The 23,567-nt window shown below is 33.8% G+C and overlaps 1 protein-coding gene across 7 annotated transcripts in view; it reads left to right on the forward strand.

The window, feature by feature from the left end:
* EHBP1 (EH domain binding protein 1) overlaps positions 1–23,567 on the forward strand; it is a 443,082-nt gene that overhangs the window by 320,324 nt on the left and 99,191 nt on the right. For all 7 annotated transcript variants that reach the window (XM_029937456.1, XM_029937455.1, XM_029937459.1 and 4 more), the window contains 3 exons: positions 12,835–13,013; positions 13,859–13,907; positions 17,941–18,843. In XM_029937456.1, coding sequence (XP_029793316.1) covers positions 12,835–13,013; positions 13,859–13,907; positions 17,941–18,843 — 1,131 coding nt within the window. The remainder of the gene's footprint in view (positions 1–12,834; positions 13,014–13,858; positions 13,908–17,940; positions 18,844–23,567) is intronic.

Consider the following 23,567-nt stretch of genomic DNA (forward strand, 5'->3'; position numbering starts at 1 on the left):
AAAACATGGAAGGAGCCGAAATGTCCATCACCTGACGAATGGATCAAGAAGATGTGGTATATATACACGATGGAGTACTACATGGCAATGAGAGGGAATGACAATGGCCATTTGTTGGAAAGTGGATGGACCTTGAGGGTGTCATGCTGAGCGAAGTAAGCCAGGCAGAGAAGGACAGAAACCATATGTTTGCACTCATAGGTCTAACAGGAAAACAGGAGAGACCTAATGGAGAACCAGGGGGAACGGAGGAGGGAGAGAGAGTTGGGGAGAGAGAGGGATGCAAAACTTAAGAGACTATTGAATGCTGAAAACGAACTGAGAGTTGAAGGGGAAGGGGGAGGGGGGAAAAGAGGTGGTGGTGATGGTGGAGGGCACTTATGGGGAAGAGCACTGGGTGTTGTATGGAAAACAATTTGACAATAAAATATTATGGAGTAAAAAAAGATGTCTATACTTCCCAAAGTGATCTATAGATTTAATACAATCTCCATCCAAAAAACGTTTTTGCAAACATAGAAAAATTCATTCTAAAGTTCATATGGAATCTCAGGGTATGCCGAAAAGCCAAACAATCTCGAAAAATATGTTTTGGAGGGCTTACCTTTTTGATTTCAAAACTTACTACAAAGCTACAGTAATCAAAACAATGTGGTACTGAAATAAACACAGACATATAGTGCAATAGAATAGAGGGCCCAGATATAAAACCTTGTGTACATGGTTAATGGTTTTCAAGAAGGATTCCAAGTCCAGTGGGGATAGTACAGTCTTTTCAACAAATCGTTCTGGAAAAACTGGATATCTACTTGCAAAAGAATGGAATTGGGTCCTAACCGTATACAAAATTAATTCAAAATGGATCAAAGAACTGAATGTATGAACTAAAACTTTAAAACTCTTGTAAGAGAATATAGGGCAGAAGCTTCATGACTTTGGATTTGAGAATGAATTTTTGGATATAAGACTAAAGGTACAAGTATCAAAAAATATACATATATAGACAAATGGACTTCATGAAAATTTAAAACATATGCATGAAAGGACACAATCAACAGTAAAAGGTAGCCTGGATAATATGAGAAGATATTTCCAAGCTATATGTCTGATGAAGAACTAATATTCAGAACATAGGAAGAACTCCTAAAAGTCAACAAAAAAATGCAAATGAACAAAGAACTTAAATCACATTTCACCAAAGAAAATATATGAATGCCCAGTAGGCATGTGAAAAGATGCCTTAATCAGAAGAGAAATGCAAATCAAAACCACAAAGAGATATCACTAAACATTCATTAGGGTGGCTACTATCAAAGGAAAAAAAAAGGAAAGTAAGGAAAAGAAAATGACAAGTGTTGGTGAGGATGTGGATAAATTGAGACTGTTGTGCACCATTGGTGGGAATATAAAATCATGCAGTCACTATGGAAAACACTATAGATGTTCCTCAGAACGTTTGAAATAGAATTACTATATGATCCAGCAATTTCACTTCTGGATGTATATCTAAAAGAATTGGAAGCAGGATCTTAAAGAAGTATTGTACAGTCACATTTGTAGTCAGCATTATTCACAGTAGCTAAAATATAGAAAGAAACCATGTGTCCATCAACAGATTGGATAAACAAAATGTGGTATATACATACAATGGAATATTGTTTAGCTTTATAATGGAAGGAAATTATGACATAAGCTATAACATCAGTGAACCTTGAGGATATTGGGCTAAGTGAAATAAGCCAGTCACAAAAAGATAAATATGTATGATTCCGCTTATGTAAGGTATTCTAGAGTAGTCAGAGTCATACAGACAGAAAGTAGAATTGTTGCCAGAGGCTGTGGGAAAGCAGAAATGGGAAATTATTGTTCAGTGGGTATAGAGTTTCAGTTTTGCAAGATAAAAAGTGTTCTGGAGATAGACAGTTATGGTGGTCGCATAACAATTGGGAATATACTTAATAACACTGAACTGTGCATTTAAAAATGGTTAAGATGGGGCACCAAGGTGGCTCAGTCAGTTAAGCATCCAGCTTCAGCTTAGGTCATGATCTCATGGCTGATGAATTCAAGCCCTGTGTCAAGCTCTGTGCTGACAGTGTGGAGCCTGCTATGGATCCTCTGTCTCCCTCTCTTTCTGCCCCTTACCCGCTCGCTCTCTCTCTCAAAATTAAATAAACATTTTAAAAAATGTATAAAAATAGTAAAGATGTGGGGCGCCTGGGTGGCTCAGTTGGTTAAACCTCTGACTTCGGCTCAGGTCATGATCTCACTGTAGTGGGTTCGAGCCCCATTTCGGGCTCTGTGCTGACAGCTCAGAGCCTGGAGCCTGCTTCAGATTCTGTGTCTCCCTCTCTCTCTGCCCCTCCCCCTCTCAGGCTCTGTCTCTCTCTGTCTCAAAAATAAATAAAACATTTTAAAAAATAGTAAAGATGGTACATACTAAATTATGTGTATTTTACTATAATAAAAAATTTTTAAGTTATTCAGGGCTCCAAAGAATTTTTATGTGAGCTATACCTATTGATATTTATTATATTAGAAATTAGAAATGAGAAAATTAAGAAGTATGTTAATTCATTTAAAATAACAATAATAGAGCATATAGGTAGCTCAGTTGGTTAAGTGTCCCACCCTTGATTTCAGCTCAGATCATGATCTCACAGTCGTGAGACTGACACCTGTGTCAGGCTTGGTGCTGGGCATGGAGCCTGATTGAGATGCTCTTGTTCCCTCTCCCTGTGCCCTTACCCCTCACACGCATGCTCTTTCACATACACTTTCTCAAAACAACTATAATAAACAGCTATACACCTTACCTTTTTTATGACAAATGGCTGTATTTTGCAAAACAGAAATGGTTTAGTAAAAAGAGTGAAATTTTTTTATTTTCGCCATACTCTAAGCCTGGCTTAGTAGAGACAGCTTTAGTAATTAAACTGTTGTAAATATGCTATGTAGTGGAAGTATATGAAGAAAATCTGTCCTCACTCACATTTATAGTTGGAAAAATAAAGAGAATTTTAATGGATTTTTCAAATAATTGTGGATTGTCTTCTTTGATACTACACCAAAACTCACAAGTGATAGTTTTTTTATTTGCCATGTGGAATCTGAAATTACACCTTAGTTTCTTTTGCATTTTCAAATGGATATTTTGTTTATGCATGGTTTTGTAACATTGTGTGCTTAGTTCATTGGACAATATTGATTCCCCCAGTCCTGCACATCTTTCAAATGTTGTCATATTTGATTACACATATAAGAAGAGTAATATTTGTTAATATCACTACCGGTCTCTTCACACAAGTCCTTAAGTTCGTCCTTCTCTCCCCTCCTATTGTGTGTGGTTCTATTTCTCCTGTCTCTATTGTATGTAATTATTAGACATATTTGGTCCCAGTTTTGATTTCCTATTTTATAATTATGCTTTCTACTTTAAATTTTCTTTTGTACTATATGAGTTCTGTTTTCTTCATTTTATTTATATTTGATTCTTCTAGTAGCTTGGGAAATTTGGTTTATAATTTGTTGTTTGAACATCCCCATATATTGTAGTCAAGGTTACATAGGTCTCCTACTCAGGGCTGAAAAAAGGTTTACTTTCGGTTCTCATTATCCTTGTTACCTATAGGTGATTTTCACACTGAATGGGGAAACCGCCATCTTTACTTCATTATTTTTGAACCAACAATTCCAATATTTTTCTTAAATATTTGTGCTATGAAATGTATATAAAATATGTACAAAAAAGTGCATAAAACATAATATGCAGCTTAAGAAAATTATTTTAAGTGAAAATCTATGTAAACACCAAAAGAATTAGATCTTTGAAATCACTCCAGAAATTTGAGGTACATATCCTTAATATAATTTAGGTTTGACTGGTTTTTCATTTTACATAAATGGGATCATATGGTATGTATATATGATTTTGTACCTGTTTTCTTTTGTTCAGTAGCATATTTTAGAATTAAATGTTTTCTGTATTTCTCTCAATTTCTCTCCTCTCCCTCCCTTTTATTCTGTCTGTCTCTGTGTGCATGCGTGCACGTGCGTATGTGTGTACATGTGAAGTATTTTACTATCTGAATAGGCCACAATTTTAAGATCTATTTTATTGTTGATAAATATTGGAATTATTTTCATATATGGGAAATGTAAACGGTGCTGCTCTGAACATTTTTGAACATGTATTCTATCTTCTCTAACCATGAATTTCTGTAGGTTATAAACCTAGGATTGCTGGATCATAGCATATGCACATCTTCAGATTTATCATAATAGATGATGCCAGAATGTTCCCATTAGCTCTGTATAAGCTCTGTTTGCTCCACATCCTTGTCAACACTTGATATTTTTAATTTCATTAAAATATTAATTTCCTTTTAATTAAAAGACTTTTTAACTTTAGACTTCCTGGGAGGGAAATATTTAGTAGTGCCTTTTGCAGTTCTCTAATAATGTGATAGAGCAAATTTTCATTCTGATTATAAGCCTTTTGTGTATGTGTGTGTATAAAATAATTTGGCACTAGGTTACTTAGCTTTATAGAAGGCAAGGAAATGCAATATGTTAGCATTATAGCATCAAGTATGCAGTGCCATAGTTCAGCTATCCATGTACTGTTCAGTTGCAAGATGGTTAAGTGTGAACCGCTCTGGTTTATAAGATACATATTCTCGTGTGCCTGTACTTTTAACCATTATATCCCACAAGAGACACATTTAATTACCAGAATCACTATAAGCACAAGGAAGCTGTAGCCTTTGTTTTTAAATAGGCATTTATAGTTTATTGACAGGCTTCCAAATGTAGATGCAGTTCACCAAGCTGGGGTCATTTTTGTAATAAATAATGTTGCCTGGTAACAAACTTGACCTTTCATATTGCTCTTCAGCCAGTATTTTTCTGTGGGAACATTGCTGGAAGGTAAACTCAAGGTCATTTCCTCATAAAGGTCTTAGGTCTTTTGGTTAACCCTTTCTCCCTGGAAATAATTGGTAACTTTATAAATTGTGTCTTCTAATCCATGGATATGGTATATTTCTTTATCTCTTTAAGATTCCTTTATTTTCTTACAGTAAAGCTTGATAATCTTTTACTAACACTCATGCACATTATTTGTAGATTTATTCCTTAGTACTTTTTTTTAATGCCACTGTGAATGGTCTTAAAAATTTTAATTTCTAACTGCTTTTGTTGGTATATGGGAATCCAGTTGGTTTTGTACATTATTTTTTATACACAGCAGTCTCCTTAAATTCTCATACTTATTCTAATAAATTATCTGTAGATTCTTTTTTATTTTTTGTGTACTTAATTATATGATTTGCAAATAATGTAACTTTTAGAATTTTTATTCTTTTCCAGTATTTATAACATTATATCTTTTTCTGGCCTTAATAAACTAGCTAAGTGGTGATAGATTTCCAGACTCAAAGGGAAAACCTTAAATATTTCAATTTTGAGATATTTGCTGAAGACTATACAAGTTAAGGAATCTTGTTACTACTATTTTGATAGAACTATTTTATTGAATATAAACGCACATTACAATTTGTTAGATGTTTTTTTGTATCTATTTAAATGATTATATCTACACAATTTCCCCTATCATCTGTTAGTTTGGCAAGTTACCTCAATAGATTTGCTAATGTTAAGTCAAATGTGCATTCCTCAGGTAATTGTCCAGTTTGTTCAATTTATAAATTGCGAGGTTCAGTGTGCTAATATTTTTATTAACACTTTTGCTTCTATATTCATGACAGCTTTTCCTGTAATTTTGTCTTTTTCTATTGAGTTTTAGTATCAGGGTTTGCTAGGATCATGAAGTGAGTTGAAACGCATTTTTCCTATTCTCTGGAAGAATAAGTGTAATGTTGGACATATTTCTTCCTTTAATGTTTGGTGGAACTTACCAATAAAACCAACTTAAATTTTGTTTATAGGAAGGTTTTTAATTACAAATTCAATTTCTTTAATAGTTACAAGAACCATCCAGACTTTCCATCTCTTGTAGGAATTTGCTTTCTTCTTTGTTTTTCTCATTCAGTCATACTAGAGGTTTAGTTGATTTTGTCATTTCAAAGAAACAACTTTTGGCTTTGTTGATTTTTTTTGTTGTATGTGTGTTTCCAGTTTCACTATTTTTTGTTCTCATTTTTATTTTGCTTTTTCTACTTTTGAGGGTTGACAGGTGCATATTGCTATTTGGGATACCAAAAGTGCAGCTCTGCCCCTCAGTTCACTCTTCCAGAGCAGCCATTACAAAGGCAGCTCTGAGAGCTTTGCTCACTCTCTAGTTATGTAGTCTCTCCAAGGTCTTGGTTTGTGGATAGTTGTTTGATGTATCTTAGAATGTTTTCTAACATTTTGTTCAGGTTTTTAAAAATTGTGTTCAGGGTTGCCTGGGTGGCTCAGTTGGTTAAGGGACCAATTCTTGATTTCAACTCAGGTCATGATCTCACCATTCTTGAGTTCGAAGCCTGCTTTGGGCTCTTGGTTGACAGCTCAGAGCCTAACAGATTCTCTGTCTCCCTCTCTCTCTCTCTGCCCCTCCCCCGCTCACACACGTTCTTGTGCGCGCGAGCACGGGTTCTCTCTCTCTCTCTTGCTCTCTGTCTCTCTCAAAAATAAACTTTTAAAAAAGCAACCAAAAGTTGTGTTCAGATGGTAGTCCATTAATATAAGCAGAAGTTCCTCCCAGTATTAATTTAATTACAGCACAATCTTTCAGATTGTCTAGGAGTAAAATAAAACCTACCTCAGTTTCACTATGAGAGTAAAATCAAGTTATTTAAATGAAAATAAGTCTTTGAAGAAGACTTAACAGTGCAGATACAAGCGTTCTTGTTCTCATCACTGCTATTGTTTTGCACTCCCCAAATACTAAGGTTTATCCACAGTTGTTTTTGAAAATTTGTCATAATTGGGGGAAGACTCCCAGAGTCAGCAGTAGGGAGATCAAAATGTCCTACAATTTTAGCAATGGTAGTATATATTTCACTGCTTTGGACTGACCTCGTTCTAGTTCCACTTCTAACCAATGTTCTAAAATCCAAAGACGGGCACTTGTGTGGCTCTGTCAGTTTGAGTGTGTGACTTGAGCTTGGGTCATGATCTGGCGATCTGCAGGTTCTAGCCCCATGTTGGGCTCTGTGCTGACAGTTCAGGGCCTAGAGCCTGCTTTGGATTCTGTCTCCCTCTCTCTCTGCCTCTCCCCCGCTCATGCTCAGAGGTCTCTCCCTCTCTCTCAAAAATAAACGTTAAAAAAATTTTAAATAAGAAATAAAAAATAAAATCAAAGCATGGACAAAGGGTTTTATTAACCAAGTACTCCTAAAGTTTAAAATGTTTGGATCAGTTGCCTTTTTGGAATCAATTTAATATATATTGGGCAGTCAGTCACTAAGCTCTGAAAAAGGTAAGAAGTAAACTAAGGCAACTACTAGTCTCAGGAAACTTAACAGTTTCTGCTGAGGTCCCAAAGCTACATTATCTTGAAATGTGAAATGCATGTTGGTTAAGAGCATAGGCTCTAGAGTGGGAACACCTTGGTATAGATTGTAACTCCTTTACTTTTTAGCTGTGTAACTTCAGTTTCCTCAACTGAAATTGAGAATAATAGCACTTACCTCAAAGGAGTTGTGAGGTTTAAATGAGCTGATCCATGTAAAGGTTTTAACATTGCCTGTGGGACATAGTAAGTGCTCAGAATCTACTCTATGGATTAATGAAAAATTAATGTCTTTTTGTAGAGGGAAGAAATAACATATTATAGTAAAAATTCTATATGAGCGTCAAAGGAATATCAAAAATTCCTACTGACTGGAGTTGGAGAGATTTCAGGTGCAATAATCTTTAAAAAAAATTTTTTAAGTTTATTTATTTTGAGAGAGAGGGAGAGTGCAAGCCAGGGAGTGGCAGAGAAAGAGGGAGAAAAAGAGAATCCCAAGCAGGCTACACACTGTCAATGCAGAGCCTGACGTGGTGCTCGAACTGGGAGATCATGATCTGAGTCGAAATTAAGAGTTGGACACTTAACTGACTGAGCCACCCAGGCATCCCCCTTGTGCAATAATCTTGAAGGTAGAGTGGAATTGTAGCAGTTGTACATGGGACAGAAGATACTCTAAAGTGAGGTGACAGTCTGTATGGTCAAAAACAGGAAGTAAGAGGGACGCCTGGGTGGCTTAGTTGATTAAGCATCCAACTTTGGCTTGGGTCATGATCTCATGGTTCGTGGGTTCAAGCCCCGCGTCAGGCTCTGTGCTGGCAGCTCAGAGCCTGGAACCCACTTTGGATTCTGTGTCTCCCTCTCTCTTTGCCCCTCCCCCTCTCGTGCTCTGTCTCTCTCTGTCTCAAAAATAAAAAATAAAACATTAAAAAAACCAGGAAGTATGGGAGCTGGGGCTAGGGAGGAAAGCATAGTGATTCTAGAGAATGGTGAATCATCCTAGAGAGTAAATACGTTGAAAAAGATTTGGGATTCACTTCTCAAAAGTATTTTGATGTCAGTTTGTGTGTTTAAGAATCATTAGAGACTTTGACCTGTGCTTTAAGAAGATTGTTACTATGACAATGAATCAGCTAAAGGAGAATTTTGAAAGATGGAAGACCCACTAGGAAGATTTTGCAATAGTTAGACAAAAGAAGATAGGTTATAGCAATAGGATCAAAATTTTCCATGAATTAACTAACAAGGGATGATAGGGAGAAGGAAGAGGTCAAAGCTGATTCTGAGATAAAAGTCTAGATGATTGGAACAATAGCAGTATCATTTGTAAATATAATGAAAATGAAGCAGGTTGTAAGGAAAGATTATAATTATGGTTTTGAACATATTGAGTTTGAATTTTATATGGCAGTAAGGACGGCCAGCTGGAAATGTCAACTTGAGATAGTTTGAACTATAAATGTATATTTGGGAATCATCTGCATGGAAGTGATAGTTGAAATCCTGGGAGTGAATCAGCTCAAAGTGTGGAAAGATAAAAAACTATTTAGAGCAATACCTAGAGGAATATATCTGTGCTTGTATCAGTGGAAGAGGAAGAAAGGGCAAAGAGACAGCAACTGTATTGAGAGGAGTAGAGCAGAAAAATGGAATTGAATTTTCTTGCAGCTATTAAAATTTAGGAAACTTTGTAACAAGTTGTTTGACTAGGTTTTCTGAAAGCAATCATCTTGCCATTGATAGCAAGAGTAACTAGGTGGCCTTACTATCTTTAATATGTAAAATGCTATGTTAACAGAAACAATGCATTAAAATTATCTGTACTAGAACACATAATTGTTAAGTGAAACAATGGTTTCAAGTATTATTTCCTCTCTACTGTAATGACTTCAAATTGACTCTATCATCATGATGATTGACATCTATTTCTAGTTCTTGGTTAAGTGAGATTGGTACAACTTCATCCTTATAGTAGCTTGATTTAGAGAGAACTGGATCACCTAATTAAGCAGATCAGTTCATCAAAATCAATCAGATTCTGATTAATCTGATCATAAAGTTATAATGAGAATGGCTTTTAGAAATTTTCTCTCTTGTACATAAAAATGACACCTGTAATATCTGTGTCTTACTTTCCTAGTATGTTAAATAAAGATGTCTTCTCATACATCTGGTCACTGCATAAATAAAATAAATAACTTTTAAAAGAGTTGTTCCAACACCTGAAATGGCTCTACCATTCTGTTTGGTACTACAGACTTTGGTGTCTTTCTTTGGAAAGCATTAAATTAGAGTCATTCAGAGCTTCTTTTTTCATGAAATTCATAAAAATAGATACAATGCCAAGAATTCCAGGTGCTCCATTTTGCACATAAAGTATCAAGATTATCTTCCCATTAAAGCTTTGTTTGCAAAAATAGTTTTCACTAATCTTGAAGAAGTTCATGGCTTTTGAAGTTTCCAAAAGACCCTCACAAATAGGAATTTAAGTGCTGATAATGTATTGGTAGTAGTAATAATAATTGTAATTAACACTTACTAAGTTGTTTCTATGTGCCATACATTGCGCCAAGTGTTTTTGCCTTTGTCTATTTATTTAGCAGCATTTATTGAGTGCTTGCTGACACTTAGGATAAGTTAATAAAACAAACTAAGACCCCTGTCTTCATAGACCTTTTTATTTAGTGAGAATGGACAAAGTAATAAGCAGTAAGCATGACCAGTTAAGCATATTTTGGTAATAACCAAAATAAAATATATGGATCATAGGATGGTGAATACTATGGAAGAAACAGAGCGAGGTAAGGTAGTCAGGAGTGTGGGGTTGAGGTTGAATAATGGAGATGGGTTACATTATTAAATAGGGTTGTTAGAACAGGCATAATGAAAATGGTTGCATTGAGGTTAACCATGCAGATGTCTGACAGGAGAACATCCAGGCAAATGGAACAATCTGTACAAAGATGCTAAGGTGGACCATATCTTGGGTATCCAAGGAACAGAAAAGAGGTTAATATGGTTCAAAGTGATCAAGGAGAGAGTAGTAATGAGCAATAAAGGGTGGGAGGAGGGGGAGACAGTCCTGTTACTACAATGACACTATGAGATAGGTACCATTACAATCCGTATTTTATAGATGAGGAAATAGAGACATAGAGAAATAAAGTAGCCTACCACATCAGAAGCCAGCTCTAGCAAGAAATAGGCAATTACATTCATTCATATCCTGAAGGCTTTGAAATTATTTAACTGCTTATTTCTTTATGACTCTGCAAAATAGATGAGAGATCAGCTGTTCTGAAGTGAATGATTTATTGTACAGTGCTTCTACCTCAGTTTTCTTTCTCTGCAACCAATATGACCAGTTATATTGGTAATTTCATCAAAGTTTTTCATTTACATATGACTTCTTTTTCTTGGCAGTGCAGCAAGCATCCCTTGATATGTTTAATTCAAGGGTTTTGTGTTAGGGTAAATCCAAAGTTTAGCTTAGTTTTTCTAGCCCTTTCATATTGAGCCTTCTAAGAAACAAGGATATATTTATAATCATAATGACATAGTATGTTTTACCTAATTCTTACAGAAAGCCACTCTAGATTGTAATATAGTGATAATGACTTTTGTACATTACCTATGTGCTAATGATGATTGGAATGAATCATTGTAATGATAGTTGCAGATTATTTGAGCCATGTACTTATTACTCATACTTGAAATGAATCAATGTCTTAGCAATATAATTTGATACAGAAAAACATTTTAGTAAAGACAGTCCTTTAAATAATAAAAAGTCTAAGAAAAAAATGTGTTTGTACCCAATTCATTGATCCCCCTATCGCATCCATGGGCCATTTTCCACTCTATTTTCAGATTAAGTGACTAGAATGATTTGAAAACCACAGTGGAAAGTCACCATTAGATGAAAAGATATTTAATAGTTCATTTTTGTACATGTCAAATTGATGTCATCAAAAAACTATTATTCTAAAGTAAATACTTTATTACATTAGGAATTACATTTTTACCTACTTCTTCATAGTAAGTAGAATTGAACCTAAGTTATTGAATTTTATAGCTTGTGTATTTTTCCACACTTACTTTGTACAAGTGATTACTTAAAGAACAGCCCTTTGTAACATTGGTTTGCATAAGAAGTTGTTAATGTGGTGGTTAATAAAAATATAATAAAAAGAACTTAAATCCTTGGTGTTTCTTAGTTTTTTCACAGGAGCAGTGAATGCATAATCTTAAGTATGTGGAGTTGATGACTTTAATTATTTGGCACTAACATGCTTTTGTCAAGTGGGGGCATCATTGGTCTTTCTTAAGTAAGCTTTGTAGCAAGAATGATTTGCATGTTAAACTTAAGTGATATAGGAGTAAATAATCATCCTCCTTTCACCTTATTCTAGAAGGCCCCTATTTTATGTTTATCATCTGCACTCTTAACCTATAGCAAGATACAAAGTCCAGAAATCTGTCGTAGTTTTCTTTACTGTTTTCAGTTATACCAGTGTTACAATTACTCTCACAAAAGGTGGTTGTTATTCAGTAAAAGAAAGTGACATGGTTTTAAGAATAATAAAAGTTTAGGATAAAAATCTTATGCAGTTTTTTTTAGTCATCTTTGCTTTAAATATGGAAACAAGGGGAAAACCAAGTATATGCTTAAGATTAACACACACACACACACACACACACACACACACACACACACCCCTAACTGACCTACAAAAGTAGCTATCAGTGATAATTAGAAGATATTTTAAGCAAATCCAGATTACATACTGTTGTGTGCTGTTGCTACCAATGCCTGACTGTTGCTAATAACTCTATTTTGTCATCTTTAAATTTATATAAGAAATATGTTTGAGTATGATTACCATTGTACTGTCAAAAATATGATTACTGATTTTAAAAAACTTAATAGGTTCTTGATCTTTCCACTGCTAACAATTTGTGCTAAAGTTAGACTTTAAAATACATTATTTTTAATCTAGTCAAAAAGGAACTATATTTTCCATGATTGTATTTGAGGAAAACTTTTTAGGGTATAACAGTACACAGATATTGAGACTTAAGTATTTAAATACTTTAATATAACGTTTTCATCAGTATAGCTCTTGGCTTGTTCTTATGTATGAGTTTAAAATCTTGCATATCTACCTCCTTGTCAGGCAAATGCCATAGGCTAAAACTGAAGATAATAACTTAAGATTCATGTCTCCTTCTTGGTGGTTACAGTTGTCTTGAATTGACATTTTTGAAGGACCTAAACTGACATCAAAGGGTTTAAATGATCTACTTAGGTCAATTAATGTTAATTTTCATCTTTCATTAAATTATTTTAATGTTTTTCTCTTTTCCTTTTCTTCTAGCCGAGTCCTATCCCAAGTCCTGTTTTGGGGCGAAAGCCAAATGCTAGTCAGTCATTGCTTGTATGGTGCAAAGAAGTTACAAAAAACTACCGGGGAGTAAAAATCACCAATTTTACTACATCATGGAGAAATGGTTTATCTTTTTGTGCAATATTACACCACTTTAGACCAGATTTAATGTAAGTAAAAACATTTTCCATTCCCTGTAAAGGTTTTGTAGATTATAGACAGTTTCTTTGAAAACATAAATAATTTGTCTTTTTTTTGTTTATTCATTTATTTATTTGTGTGCCGTGTGCACAGATGAGGGGCAGAGAAAGGGACTGAGAGAATCCCAAATGGGCTCCACTCTGTCCGTGCAGAACCTGATGTGGGGCTCAGACTCATGAACCGTGAGATCATGACCTGAGCCAAAATCAAGAGTCAGATGCTTAACTGACTGAGCCACCAGGTGCCCCAAACATAAATAATTTCATTAATGCCTGTCCTAAAATAGTTGACTTTGTTTTCTTTATTACTCACACCTTTTGCTTTTTGAGAAAAGTGTGCCAAAAAGAAAAGTTCTCCCTTCTTGATGCCTAAAGCCAATCTTCTTTTAAAGAAGAAAAAAAGAAAAAAAAGTTTTTCTTCTTAATCTCATACAAATAACTGACTTTATTATGAAAATTGTGTTACTGTTAAAATGAGATGTGACATATAAGCCCGTAGCTCTTTGTACATTGACAACAAGGGATTACCTAATGGTAAATTTGGTTGCCATGACAGGTCTCTGGTGCGCTGCCTTAACTTCTCTTTTAGATGGAAAGCTTCAGGCAATGAAACATGTAATCACTGTTTTTGTTTATTTATTTATTTATTTATTTCCTTAGTTTTCCACACTATTAGTTTTGTTGATTGAACTGCTATAAAATTGCTAGTTACTCTTTGGTATTATTGAATGTCAAATTTTTAGATTCAGTTTGTTTTAAAAGCAGCTGTTTTTATCAAATACTGTATATACCTGCTGTGCCATTTTCTCCCTTAGTGACTACAAATCTCTGAATCCTCAAGATATTAAAGAGAACAACAAAAAGGTAAGGATTACCAAGGAAAAAAATACATAGTTTCAAATTTGGCTCTTCTGCACCTTTTATTGATTTAGGGAGAGTGAGGTTGTGTTGTAAGGTCATAACTGCAGCTCACAAAAAAAAAAAGATAGTCTTCTTGCAGTTCAAATTAGGATGCATGCGTTACTGTAGGTTGCATGGCCTTTAAAGATCACAAGTGCCAGACTGGCATCAGATTTTAATGTGTATGGACTTCATTAATTGTTAACTATTTATTAAAGCATATTTTTTAATTCAAGATTTAGCTTTTAAAAAGTGCACCCCAAACTCTTGTACCATAAAGTTTAGAAAAATCTCTTGGGAGGGAAAGAGGGCAGGTATGCGAGAAAGAAAGCATATGTTCCTAGAAGTAAAAAGATATGAAATTTGGGTTTCTTTTCTTTTTTTTTTTTTTCTGGTAAACTGTAGTTTTTCCACATAATTAATTAGTATACTAAGGTCAAAGCTTCCTAGATACTGTGCAGGGGGATATTCTTTCAGGCTTTAGGGTAGCTATGTGGGGCAGGGTAGCCCAGAGGCTGCTGGGCTGGCTGACTGTGGTTGCAAGCTAAATTAACTATATTTTCTCGGTGCACAGTACATTATTATAATCATGTATGTGCACTGTGACATGAGAATGGAGAGAAGCACTAACTCAGCACACAGTAGGAACTCTAATGTTTCTGGTACTGAATTGAATTCTTCAACTGAAAAGTTAATGAAATACATTGTTGTCTTAGAATAGGCGTTCTTAATCTGGGAGCTATGGATAGAATTCGGAGGGTTCTTGAACATGAGTAGGGGGAAGATGTATTTTCTTTTCTTAATTCTTTAAGTGAAATTTAACATCTTCTTTAATTATGAATTTAGACAACACACCACGTTAGCATTAGCCATGCCTAAGACTTTATCACCTTAAGAATCTCAGATATTTTGATATCATATTACAGTTGCAGTTGTTATATCTATAAATATCTTTTAAGCTCTTCACTTCTACGCAATGACAGTTGTTAATGCATTCACCAAAAGTATATATACATATTGCTATTTCTCAAATTCAGTCTTACTAATATTTTTATGGTTTTGTTTTTCATATAATTGGTTTCTTCTGTAGTCCTATGTATTTTATAAATGTACAGCACTATTCTGAGAAGGAATATATTGCCAAAAGGATTCATAGGGACAAAGTGATTAATAACCTCTGGTCTGAAGTTTTCAGTCTACTTTAAATTAGATAACTAACACCACCAAGCAGTGTTAAAAAGTCTATAAATGGAATCTTGATAGAAGTTCAGTTAACAGATGAGAATTTAATTCAACAATTTTTTGCCTTTATTGCCCTCTAAACCCAAAAATTTGTATTGTCACTAAATAAAAACTTTTATAAATGCATGATGCTGGCCCTAGAGAAATAAATTTTAAAACTATCAGGTTTTTTTAATTGAATATGCCACCAAAAAAGGTAATCTTAATATATCAGTGTGTATTTCCTTATAGAAATCATGTCTGTGGTGGATAAGCTACAGAGTAGGTCATTCTTGTGATTTATTTTTTGTATAATTTTGGAGAGCTTGTGTCTATCAAAGTGAAATGCCTGTTTTCATCAATTAAATTATATCTTTAGATGTGATAGTTCTTTGCCTGTTTTATTTGCATTTGAATAAAATACTAAGCTAATTTAAATGCATATAAAAGCATAAAATAGAGCATTATTATTTTTATAAAGTGAAGCTTTTAAATTACTATTTGAAATTTTGAAAAGGAAACATTGTTGATTTTACCTGGCTATGTATTTTTAAGAGTATGGAGATTTGCCTTAAGGCTTAGGTTGTACTTCTTTACATTATTTTTTCAGGAACTTAATAATGATGAGCAAACCTTGGGTTTACATATTACTATATAGAGAAGAATATCCTATTACATTTTTTCTCAATTAGATCTTCTAGGGTAGATAATCATGACTTTTTGAAAGGATTTTAATTTAGATGGTCCTATTCATTGCACAATTGAATACATAATTGTTATACAGTCTTTGCTTTTCATCACTTTGCAACTTTTTACCTGATATCTGCATTGAGTATCAGCTACTACCTGCAGATTTATTTCCGGCTTCACACAATTCTTCCTGATAACCCCATCTGCCCTTGATTGGACTGAAAGGAGCATTGGAAACAATGCCTGTGTCTTAAGTTCCATGCAGATGTATAACATAACTGGCAATGACTCCTCCTTACCAATTAAATAACATCTAGGAATGAATAAGACCATTTTCTTTGAAAGACCTCTTTTTTCCCTCCACACACAAACAGCTGAAAAGACAGGTGATTGACCACAGCAAAAGAGGTTAACCTAGGGGAAGATTCTTTTATATTATAAAGTCTTGACCTCGCTTACAAGAAACCCAGTTTGTTTTTTAAAAAAATTTTAGTGCCGTTAGTGTGCGTAAAATGAATTGCTACATGAAGCAAAACACTAGCAGGAGATTCCCCACAAGGAAGCTAATGATTTTCCCAGGCCTGTAAAAAGTGCTGAATTTAAAAAAAAGGTATTTACCTGTGACATATGATCTTAACCAGTATGTCAGTGTTTTAGATAATTGGGAAATGTTTAGAATACTGCCTGTGGTGCTTTTCGTGATGGTCTGCAATTGATGTCTGTCAATCAAATTGTCAAGACACATGAGGAGGAAAATGACTTTAATTTTCCTAAAACATGTAAAATAACAAACAGGCCTAAACATGCACACCAACTGAGCCATTCTCTTGAGTAAATATTTTGAAGTACCTATATTATGAAACACAGTGCTGTGAAAATGAAGAGGTTTTAATATTGCAATTTATTTTTCATTTTCTTTCTTACTTATTCCACATTTATTAAACTCCAGGAAGACTATGAGATGAGGATTAAATTCAAAGGTAGAAATGCTCTTTAACATGTAAGTGCAAAAGACTAATTCCTTCTAAGTTGTTACATAATTTCCTAGCCTTTATTTTAAGAAAAACTTTGAGTTATGATCCTACATCTAGATTGTTACAAAGACTAGACATTTTATATTCCAAAGTGAGAGTACAAAAGAGGGTCCATACTTTTTCCAAGAGTATACCTGAACCTTTAGGTATATTTTTAATGCTTCCTAGCAACACAGTGCTGTTTTCAAGGGTTAGTTCAGGATAGTAATAATTAATTGTAAATTGAGAAGCAGCTTTGATTCTTCAAAACTAGAAAAACCTGATGTGCCACAGTCATTTTAAAGGCTAACAAAAATAATACAATGCAGCCTCACATTCTCAACTAGGTTGTACTACTCAAAACATTTCATTCTTTCCAAAATGGATGGAGTTAAAATGCAATCACCCTTTTCATTATGAAAATCACTCCTAATTGAGCATTTAAAAAATGTTTCTATGTTTTTAGGCTCAAAATAGCACTTACTTGTATTTCATGCCAGGTAATCTAGGATTTTGTTCTTGGACATACCTCGCTCTACTTTTTCTTCACAGGTCACTGCATTTACATGAACCTGGTAAAGACAGATTGATAGGAATGATAAAGCTCCAGATTAATTAATATTTCCTTATACCTTAGTTTCTTATAAAAAGTGATTCTAAGGGTTTCTTTGTTTTAATTCTCATTTTTACTTATTTATTGTCAAAGAACATTTCAATTGTTATTAAGAATTTTTTTTCTTGCATCTATCCCACTTTTACAAATTTTGGACATGAAATTTTGTTCTTTCTTATAGTGCTAATGTTAGTAATGTAATATACTCTCCAGCAACAACAACAACAAAATTCTTTAAAAATTTGCTTTTTCTTCTGGTAACTAAACTATATTTTTATAACTTTATTATTAAAGTGTAGTTGACATATAACATATGAAACATATAGCACCACATAATGATTCAATATATTGTAAAATGATCACCACAGTATGTCTAGTTAATATCTGTTCTTTTGCTGTTTTTAAAATGAATGGATTGTTTGAACTATTCAATATATCTTTGTTTTTCCTTTCTTTGAAGGCATATGATGGATTTGCCAGCATAGGAATTTCCCGGTTGTTGGAACCTTCTGATATGGTTTTATTAGCAATTCCTGACAAGCTGACTGTTATGACTTATCTTTATCAAATCAGGGCACATTTCAGTGGCCAAGAACTGAATGTTGTCCAGATAGAGGAGAACAGTAGTAAAAGCACATATAAAGTTGGAAACTATGAAACAGATACAAATAGTTCTGTTGATCAGGAAAAATTTTATGCAGAGCTTAGTGATCTCAAACGGGAGCCTGAAATGCAGCAGCCTACCAGCGGAGCAGTAGACTTCTTGTCGCAAGATGACTCTGTATTTGTAAATGATAGTGGGGTTGGAGAGTCAGAAAGTGAACATCAGACTCCTGATGATCATCTTAGTCCAAGCACATCCTCCCCTTATTGTCGCAGGACTAAAAGTGACACAGAACCCCAAAAGTCCCAGCAGAGCTCTGGAAGGACTTCAGGATCCGATGACCCTGGAATATGTTACAATACAGATCCAATCCACGCACAAGTTTTGTTAGGCAAGAAGAGACTCCTGAAAGTGGAGACTTTAGAATTAAGTGACTTATATGTTAGTGATAGGAAGAAGGATTTGTCTCCACCCTTTATTAGCGAGGAGACAGAGGAACAAAAACTTCAGACTCTAGACATCAGTAATAACTTGGAGAAGGAAAAATTAGAGAATTCCAGACCTTTAGAATGCAGATCAGATCCTGAATCTCCTATCAAAAAACCAAGCTTATCTCCCACTTCCAAACTTGGATACTCATATAATAGAGATGCAGACCTTACAAAGAAAAAACGTACGTCCCTGAGGCAGACAGAGTCTGATCCAGATGCTGATAGAACCACTTTCAATCATGCAGATCATTCCACAAAAACAGTCCAGGTAAGTGAGTTAGAATGATGATTTCATATATTCAGTAAATAATTATCCTATTTTTTGTGTTTATAGACCACTATAAAATACTACAACTGATTAGAGTCAATTTCCCATTATATAAAAACCTAAAATATACCTGTGCTTCATTTAAAGTTTATGATATAATAATTCAAGCCTACAAATCCAAATTTGAAGATTGAAGAATAAAGAATATTACCTTTTCAAATCAAAATATTATTTACCTATAAAAGCAAACCATTTCACTGTAAGAATAAATCAAAGATATTTCACTATTCCATATAGTAGGAATATCATTCTGAAAATATGTAATGCTAAGTTAAATATTTCCCATTTAAAGTATTTTTTTCAGATATTTTAGTTGCATTGAAATTGATATTTTCATTCCCATTGTTACTTGTGTTTAAAAATTCTGGTAACATCCCAGTTTCTCCCCATGAGGGGAATATGACACAGATTTGACCTTACAATATTTACTATATTTAATTGAATCTCTGACACCATCAATTATAAATATACCATTATTTTATGTACCAGAAAGGAAAACATTGGCAGAAAACTATGATAAATGGTTTTCTTATTACATGGAATTTTTATTTTTACCTACTGAATGAATTCTTTTAAACTTATTCAGGCATGGATTTTTTTTTGTCATATAACAACACTCTTGTGTATACATAAAAAATAATTTAAGCAAAATAAATTGGTTAAGATATAATTGATTTACAATTGGAATTTGGAATCTGACTCTTGTGAATCACGTTTTGATTTGGAATTGTTGGTGTTCCTGTTTTTCCACACAGTGTTACCTTCTTTGCCATCAAAAGCATGATGTTACAGTGGTGGTTCTCTAAGTATGATCTGGGAACCCTGTGGCTTTCCTAACCTCTTTCAGAGAGCCCCCAAAGTTGAAACTCTTTTCATTATAATAATAGAACATTTACCTTTTTTACTTTTGCTTTCTCACAAGTGTACAGCAACGTTTTCTGGAGGCTACATGACTTGTGGTATCTCAAAAGATTGAATACAAAAATAGATAATGAGAATACAGCTGCCTACTCTTAAGCCAGACAGTAAAGATATTTCTAAAAATTATAAAATAATGCCACTCTCACTCTTTTTGGTTTTTTTAAGTATTATTTTTTTGTTGCAATATGTTAACATATAATGGGCTCATTATAGTTATTTCTAAATGAATATATAAATATTTTTAACATTTCCCTTTTAATTTAAATGCTACATTGTTGATAGCTGTCTTGACTACCATCTGGCTGACAAAGACTATAAGATGCATCAGTATTACGTTTTCAGAGGTATTAAGAAAAAATGTACATTTTCGAATCAAAAAAATTAATAGTAGCTAACAGAACAAGCCCCTGTTCTCCTAATCAAAAGTTACAAATCATAAGTTCTAAACACTGTAACTTTTAGGACAAAAAAGCTTCCAAGACATCAGAATGTCCATACATAGCAGATAATCAGTAAACATCTAGTGGTTAATAAATGCAGAATTTGGTAACCTGAGTTCAAGGTATTACCCAATAAAGAATTTTCTTATAACCCAGATTTTTAAGGTAAATATATATATATTTAATTAAGCCTAGAAATTAATCTATGTTTAAAAATTAAAAATATTTCGGACATGGGATCTGTACAGCTAGGTTCTCATCTTGGCTCTGCTAATTACCAGTGTGACATGTTAACTAGCCATTTAAATTCTTTTAATATTATTTTCCACATATATTAAATGAAATAATCTCTAAGAGCCCTTTTAGCTCTAAAACTCTGTCATGCTGTGATGCTATTCAGCAGGTTTAGATGATGTACAATAAATCCACATGATGGGGGCAACATCTGTTTATGACTCTATATATCTATTTTTATTGACCATTGGTAAAATGGTCAGAATTTTGTTTAGGATAAAGCTAAAGGTGTTTTTTGTTTTGGATTTTGTTTTTTTATCAGAAGTATTGCCTAACACAAAAAATTATAAAAAGATTGCCAGTATTTCATAGGTTTTTTTAAATTGGACAATTTTAACAGGTTTTTTAAATTAGGCAAATTTCTCAAAAATTTGTTTTTTTACATGCTGTATTTCATCAGTTCTAAGATAAGCATCTTTTTACATTTTCTCTGAAATCAAGATGTTCATTATAATAGATAGTATATTAGAGTTTGACAATGTTTAATCTTTCTAGGGAGTTCATAAAATAATAGTACATCTAGCACTTAATGGTATTAGATTAGAAAAAATTTGATCATTTAATTAGGCTACATAGGCCTAAAGTCATAATGTTGCTCATTTGAATGCTTGACCTTTATATATCTTATACATATCTCTCTTAAATTTTATAACCATGAGGTAAGTAATATTCTGCTTAATATAAAGGGAAAATTGGGTTTACAGAGTTGCCTAAGATCACTTAATAAGTGTTAAAGTTTGCATTCAAAACCAACCTTTTCTGACTCTAAAGTCTGTCTATGCTTCTAAACTCTATACTTATAATATCTCTTCATATTTGACCATAATAGCACTAAAGATAATCAGCCTAGATGTAAAGCAGTTAGCTTTACTGAAGGACAATTTACAATGTACATCAAGTTCCTTAAAAATGTTTATCTCATTAGATTCTACCTCTAGGAATTATTTTCCCTAGGATAATCATAAGTGTATACAAGAATTTATCTATAAAGATGGGTATAAAAACATTGTTCTTTGTAATGAAAAATTATAAACAACCTAAATACCTTAAGACAAGTTAAAGTATGATACATCTGTATTAATAGATTAATAGAGTGCTAGGTAAACAGTTTAAAATTGTGTTTAAAAATATTTTTTAAAATATTTACATGAGAATATGCTCACAATAGAATATTAAGTTAAAAAAAAAAAGCATGGTTCAGGGCGCCTGCGTGGCTAAAGTTGGTAAAGCTGCCGACTTCAGCTCAGGTCATGATCACGCAGTTTGTGAGTTTGAGCCTTGAGTCAGGCTCTGTGCTGACAGCTCAGAGCCTGGAGCCTGCTTCAAATTCTATGTCTCCCTCTCTTTCTCTGCCCCTCCTCTGCTCATGCTCTTTCTCTCTGTCTTTCAAAAATAAACATTTAAAAGAGTTTTTTAAAAAGCATGATTCTATAGTGATTATCTCTGGGTGCCAGGATTGCTAATTATCTTTATTTTATTTATTTATTTTTTTGAGAGAGAGAGAGAGAGAGCAAACAAGGGAGGGGCAGTGGGAGAAGGAGAGAGAGAATCTTAAGCAGGCTCCATGCCTAGCATGGAACCTGACACAGGGCTCAATCTCATGACTATGAGATCATGATCTGAGCCAAAATCAAGAGTTGACACTTAGCCAATTGAGTCACCCAGGCACCTCCTTCATTTTTTATTTTATTAATTTTTAAATTATTTTGTTAATTTATTTTTGAGAGAGAGCAAGTGAGCAAGAGCATGTGCACAAGCAGGAGAGGGACAGAGAGAGAGGGAGACAGAATCCGAAATGGACTCTGTGCTGATAACAGAAAGCCTGATGTAGGCTTGAACTCAGAAACTATGAGATCATGACCTGACCCAAAGTCAGACACTTAAACTACTGAGCCACCCAGTCACCCCAATTTTTTATTTTTAAGTTATTCTTTTTTATTGAGATATAACTGCCACATAATATTATATTAGTTTCAGGTATATAATTATTTGATGTTTGTATACATTGTGAAATGATCACCACAATAAGCCTAGTTAACATCTATTACCATACATAGTTACAAAAAAATTTCTTTTCTTGTGATGAGAACATTTAAGATCTGCTCCCTTAACATTCATATATGCACTATAGTATTATTGACTATAGTCACCATGCCATACATTATTATATCCCAATTACCTATTTATTTCATAACTGGAATTTTGTAATTTCTGACCTCCTTTACCTATTTCATTCACATTCTACCCCTAACCTCTGGCAACTACCAGTTGGTCTCTATATCTGTGAGCTTGGTGTTTTGGGTTTTGGGGGCTTTGTTTTGTTTTCAGATTCCACATAAAAGTAAAATCCTCTTGCCTTGGGTCTTGTCTGTCTGACTTATTTTACTTAGCATAATGCCTTCAGGATCCATGCATGTTGTTACAAGTAGAAAGATTTCATTCTTTTTTTATGGATGCATAATATGTTACTGACTATATGTTTGTGTGTGTGTATGTGTGTGTCACAGTTTCCTTACCCAGTGCTTTTCGATCAGTGAGCACTTAGGTTGTTTTCATATCTTGGCTATTATAAATAATGCTGCAGTGAACATAGTGATGCATATATCTTTTTGAGTTACTGTTTTTATTTTCTTTAGATAAACACCCAGAAGTGGACTTTCAGGATCATAAGAAAGTTGTGTTTTTCATTTCTTGGAGGAACCTCCGTCCTGTTTTCCACAGTGGCTCTACCAATTTACATCCTTGCCAACTGTGCATAAGGGTTCCCCTTCCCCCACATCCTCACCAACACTTATTATTCCTTGTCTTTTTGATAATAACCATTGTCACTAGTTGTGAGGTAATATGTCACTGTGGTTTTATTTATTTTTTTAATATAACACAATTTATTTTTTTAACATATGCAATTATTTTTCATCATTTACAATACAGTAGTTACAGTGACACTCCAAACAGAAAAGCAAAGTAAAAAATCAAAACCCCAACTTCTATTTCATGTAATTAGACTTA

Source organism: Suricata suricatta, chromosome 4 (assembly GCF_006229205.1).
Source record: "Suricata suricatta isolate VVHF042 chromosome 4, meerkat_22Aug2017_6uvM2_HiC, whole genome shotgun sequence".
NCBI classification, from domain to species: domain Eukaryota; kingdom Metazoa; phylum Chordata; class Mammalia; order Carnivora; family Herpestidae; genus Suricata; species Suricata suricatta.